Below are 5814 nucleotides of genomic sequence, written 5' to 3' on the forward strand. Positions count from 1 at the left end.
TCCGTCCATGAAATTACTTCGTGAGCCATCTCATTAGAACTTCATTCATCCAGTCACCCTTAAATTCCATTGATGGTCACATCACTTAGGTCATTTTTCACAATAGAAATCTACCTAATAATCAATAATACAAATATAGGAGTTATTAACCCTTTTGTCCCCTTTTTTTAACTTTTAACAAATTATTCTAACAGTGATATCAAATATTTTAAGAGATGTCATCTTATCATGTTCCAAAAAAAGTTTAAGGCATGTATGAATCCTTATCAGCTCCTTTTTAACCTTTAGATCAACATTTATCTATTTATTTACTTAGGTTCTAATATGCCTAAGCATGTCCCATCTTGCTCAAGCACATCACCTACATTTCATTTTTTACTAATTCCATTAGTAAGTCAATACCAACACCTATCTGCGAATATATCTTTTCATCCTGCCCTTTTTGACCTTTACTGGTATTAAAGTCTCAAACATAACATAGTATCTTCAACTTGGCTTGAACGCCTTCCAAAACACACTATGGTACACATATTGTCTCATTTCTATTTCTATAATCACAATTAACCCATTGTTGGGTTTTATACTTATAGTCTAATAACTCTTCATGACCTCTCATTTCTATAGGTCTTGATTTATAGGTCATAATACTATGTAACGCCCGTGTTTCGAGGCTAAGCATTAGTGCAGTGATGTAATAGTCTAGGTCAACTATTGTAACTCTTTTTGAAGTAATAAAGATGAATTATTTGAGTATTATGTGAATTATGTGAATTTATATGCTTATTACTTATTCATAAAGTTATAATTAATAAAGGATAAAAATAAGCCTCAAAATTTAAGTTTTGAATAAACCCAATATCGATACATAAAGTGGTAGTGGTCGTGACAAGGATTCCGGACATATAGAGAACGCCGAAATCCGAGTTATAACGAAGAAGTTATGACCTATCGAAGTTTCGCGACAGAACCGACACGACACTGCGTGACGTAAATAGTGAATTTACGATAGAGAGATATTTAGCCTTAGCGATCTAAACGAAAGTCGTAGTGTTCGTATGGACAGTTAATATCGGCGCTATCCAGGTGCTATCCAGGTGGGATATCGGTTATCGGCCCCTTTCAAAATATCGGTATCAAATATCGGCCCATAATATCGGAACCGTAAATATTGGCGATAATTACCGATATTTTACCGCTATTTTGATTCCTAAATATCGGTTATATCACCGATTTTCCAGAAAATCTGTTTTCGGGCCAAATTTGTGGATAAGCCCATAAACTTTGATTTTTTTTGGAATTAATACTCATTGCTCATAAGCCCAAACGACTAAAGTCTACTTTTAACCCCAAATTCCCAATCGACAATCGTATACCTAGCTTTTCATCGGATTGTCTTTGTTCGTATTCAACCTCAGACGATAGCGACTTGCGACTTCAACACTGATTTGCGATTCTTGTTCCATTATTCTTCTTCGGTTGTTCCATTATTCTTCTTCGATTCTTCAACTGTTAAGCAGCACAGGAGCTACGGTTCTTCGTCTTCAGCAGCTACTGTTCTTCGTCTTCAACAGGTACCTTCGCTTCTTTGGTTCTTCCACTATTAAGCTTCGAAATTCGAATTGGCCCAAACTTGTTCGTCTTCAGCAACTATTGTTCCATTAACGGATGTTATTTTTGGACCTGATACTATTAGCTTCGAATGAATCTCATGTTGCCCAAATTTTTATCTTTCTTTTCTTTTCTGTTTGTATCCTCGTCTTCAATATGTTGTATATTTTTCATTTTTTCTTAACTTGGTTGTTAGTTGTTATTGTTAAGCCATGGATTCATGGTTTTAAATATTAACTGATCATGCATTTTAGATATTGTCATATTGTACTTAAGTGTTAACTGTTAAGTTGCTAGTTGCTACTGCTTACAAGTTTCTTTGATGTTGTATTTGTGTTAAATATACAACATCTATTTTACATATATTGGTTGTTAGTTGTTAGTTTTTATTGTTACAGGATCATGTTATTGTAAAGGTCTAAGTTTGTAACAAGTGCTTTATTCTTAAACTATCCTGTTGTTTTGTTACCTTGTTACTGATCGTGCTTTTTGCAACAGCTTTGATGATGGATGGTCCATCCTCACATGCATCTGTAAACCCTACAAACACAAACAATAATACAATATCGTCTGATGTCAGAACTGGGACAAAATGTTTGAATGGAGATATGGCATGGGAATGGGGAGAGTGGAGAGATCCCTCAAAAAAACAAAGCATTTGGTGTACATTATGTGGTAAGATGGTAAGTGGAGGAATCACACGATTAAAGCAACATCTTACTCATACCTCAGGGCAAGTCACCGGTTGTCCGAATGTGACTGTGGATATCCAAAAGAAAGTCATGGCATCAATTAAAGAAAAATATAAGATACAAAAGGAAAAGAAAAGAAATATAGAAATTCTTAGATCTTACACAGTTGATCTTTCCGATGGAAGATGAGGATGAGGAAGTCGTTGTACAAGAAGTTAGTTCAAAAAGAAATGTTTCAAAGAAAAAGAAATTAGTGGGTGCTAGCAATGTGTGAGGTCCTCTCGATTAAATTTATCAGACTAATCATGGAAAAAAAAAAGCAAAGTACACTTGATAAAAATAATCCAATAAAAGAGAAGTTAAAGATGAATGCTTGGGATAAAATTGCAACTTGGGCTTATTCGGTTGGTTTACCCTTCAATGCCATACGTGACGAAGGTTTTCAAGATATGATCAATTCCATTGGTGAATATGGAAGAGGTATTTAAATGTGATTAAAGATTTATTGGTTATTTTATTATTACTTAAATACTTAATTTTATGACTTTATATTAGGTATGCCAGCTCCATTTTATCATAATATCCGTGTCACATTGATGAAAAAACATTTAGAAGATACTCAAAAGTTTGTGGATTCATTCCGGCCACATTGGGAGGAATATCGGTGTAGCATTATGTCCGATTTTTGGACAGACGGTAAAGGAAGATGTTTGATAAATTTCTTACTCAACTGTCCTCTTGGAACGGTATTCTTGAAATCAATTGATGCATCATAGCATGTAAAGAATGCTCAATTGATCGTGGAAATGATAAATGAGGTGATAAAAGATGTTGGAGAGGAGAACATTGTGCAGGTAATTTTACTTTCTAGTTTTCTAAATATTATTTGTTATTTTAAATTTATAATCATTTTATTAATTAAATTCTTTTTCTTATTTTCTTATAGTTCATTACAGACAACGGGTCAAACTTTAAAGCTGCTGGAATGATTTTAGAAGAGCAACATCCCAAGTTGTTTTGGACTCCGTGTGCAGCACATTGTGTGAATCTCATGATAGGTGATATTGGTGAAAAAATACCGAAGATAAAAAATACTTTGGCTGATGCAAGAGCAATTGTGGTTTACATTTACAACTACGGAAGAATTCTTAATCTGATGAGGAAGTTGACGAAGAACAAGGAGTTGCACAGGTCTTGTGTAACTAGGTTTGCAACCCAGTTTTATACAATTCAGAGTATCCACGAGAATCGACATCATATTCAAGTATTGTTTGTTTCTGAAGAATGGAAGAAAAGTGACTTTGCAAAGAAGTCGGCTGGAAAGAAAGTTGAGCGAATAGTTGCAAAACATGAATTTTTGGACATCGTACACTTTACTTGTCAGGTGCTAGCTCATTTGGTAGATGTGGTCAGATTGGTTGATATGGAAGAGAAGCCATGTATGGGTTACATCTATGATGCAGTAGACAGAGCCAAGGAGCAGATCAAGAAAAATCTGACTGGCACGCCTAATGAAAGAATGATCACTAGACTTTGGGCTATGATTCAAGCAAGATGGAGCGACCAACTTCATCACCCGTTACATGCAGGTATTAAACACTATATTTATTATTTTAATAGAATTTCCTAGTTTTACTTCTAAATCTTTATTGAATATGCAGCTGGATGTTACTTGAATCCCGCCATTTTTCATGGGGAAAATTCAAGGGAGATACGGAAGAACAGAGACATTGCGACGGGACTTTATGTTGCTATAGATCGTCTAGTGCCCGATAATGATGACAATGATAAATTGAGGCAAGACTTGAATCTATACATTGATTTAGTTGGGCAATTTGGATCTCCAGCTGCTATAAGGGCTAGGACAAAAGTTGCACCATGTAAGTAAAACATTTTTAACATATTTACATGTTTTTATAGCATAATTTTTTATAAGGTCATTTCATTTATTTATAAAATGTAGATATATGGTGGCGTACTTATGGGATCGACCCGCCTTTGCTCCAAAATTTTGCTATCACAGTCCTTAGTCAGACATGTAGTGCTTCACCTTGTGAACGCAATTGGAGTGTATTTGACAATGTAATTGGTTTCTATCTAGTACTTTTTATAAATAATATTAAATTTAACTTATTTACTTCATTAAGTAATTCTTTTATTCTTTGTGTGCAGTTACATTCAAAGAAAAGAAATTGTTTTTTGCAGCAAAAACTTAATGACCTTGTATTCATCCAATATAACACAATACAACACAAGGTTACAAAGGCGCTACAATTCATTAAAATCCAACAGATCTTTGGATCCTATTTTATTGAGAGACGTAGAGGAAAATGATGATTGGGTTATACCAACAGAAGTTGAGCTTCAAGAGTTTGCTGATGGTAGAGATGGTCTCTTTGGTCAGCTACGCAAGAGGCAATGGGAAGAAACGAAGAAGTTGGGGTAACAACTAGGAGCAAAAGAGAGTGGTCTCTTTGGTCAGCTACGCAAGAGGCAATGGGAAGAAACGAAGAAGTTGGGGTAACAACTAGGAGCAAAAGAGAGTGGTCTCTTTGGTCAGCTACGCAAGAGGCAATGGGAAGAAACGAAGAAGTTGGGGTAACAACTAGGAGCAAAAGAGAGTGGTCTCTTTGGTCAGCTACGCAAGAGGCAATGGGAAGAAACGAAGAAGTTGGGGTAACAACTAGGAGCAAAAGAGAGCGCTACAGAGATGATGTTGATGATGATATTAGAATTGAAGTGAATCATCTTGATGAACAATTGGATGCCTTGGTTGATGTGGACTCGGAGGAAGATTTCATGGCTTACGATTAGATTATGTTTCGATTAGATCATGTTTTGATTAGATTATCTTTAAAACATTAACACATTTTGAATTTTCTAGTTGCTATTATACTTATATATGTTTTACGTTAAGTAGTTATATTATTATTATTATTATTATACGTAATAAAAAATGCCGATATCCCACCGATATCCCACCGCGATAACCTATATATCGAGTATCGGCCCTTGACCGATATTTGATTTTCGACCGCTATAACTGCATAGGTGTTCGTTAAACCGAGAGCGCCCATAAAAAGAATGTCCAAATCTGACTTCATATGACGAAATTATGATTTTTCGAAGTTTCGGCTTAGCAGTGTACAGCCCGGAACTCGAATATTAGATCGAACAGTTTTTAGCCGACACAACCTAAACGAGAATCGAAGATCTTGTTAATAGTAGCGTAACGATAAAAAGACAAACGCAAATGGATGTCGGATGAAGAAGTCATGGATTTTTAACGGACCAATCTTGTCCCGGCCTGTTAAAAATATAACTTTAAAAATAAAACAAAATTAGCCGACGGAGTCTAAACGAAAGTTTTAGAGAACGGTCCCGCCTACGCGTGGATATAAAGAACGTCGAAAACGGAGCTCGTATGTGAAAGTTACGAATTTTTAAAGTTGACTCGGATTTGGGAAGCTGATTGCGAAGTTGCTGACGTGGCCGAATCTCAGCCGTTCCTTGT

General features: G+C 35.5%; 1 protein-coding gene across 1 annotated transcript; it reads left to right on the forward strand.

Annotated features, from left to right (window-relative positions):
* The first annotated feature begins 1369 nt into the window (after positions 1-1369).
* LOC145117274 (uncharacterized) lies at positions 1370-5216 on the forward strand. The gene is made up of 7 exons (XM_079053581.1): positions 1370-1571; positions 2107-2780; positions 2856-3154; positions 3247-3889; positions 3962-4180; positions 4264-4382; positions 4473-5216. Exons 3-7 carry the CDS (start codon positions 3107-3109, stop codon positions 4632-4634), a joined length of 1191 nt encoding a protein of 396 aa, XP_078909707.1. The 5' UTR covers positions 1370-1571; positions 2107-2780; positions 2856-3106; the 3' UTR covers positions 4635-5216.
* The last annotated feature ends 598 nt before the right edge of the window (positions 5217-5814 follow it).

Source organism: Lactuca virosa, chromosome 5 (assembly GCF_052849685.1).
Source record: "Lactuca virosa cultivar CGN04683 chromosome 5, Lactuca_virosa_CGN04683_v6, whole genome shotgun sequence".
Taxonomy (NCBI): domain Eukaryota; kingdom Viridiplantae; phylum Streptophyta; class Magnoliopsida; order Asterales; family Asteraceae; genus Lactuca; species Lactuca virosa.

Coding starts and splice junctions, on each gene's coding strand:
- LOC145117274 (XM_079053581.1), top strand. CDS start 3,107: ATGATAAATGAGGTGATAAAAGATGTTGGAGAGGAGAACATTGTGCAG. Junction 3,890..3,961: donor TCATCACCCGTTACATGCAG/GTATTAAACACT, acceptor TTGAATATGCAG/CTGGATGTTACTTGAATCCC. Junction 4,383..4,472: donor ATTGGAGTGTATTTGACAAT/GTAATTGGTTTC, acceptor CTTTGTGTGCAG/TTACATTCAAAGAAAAGAAA.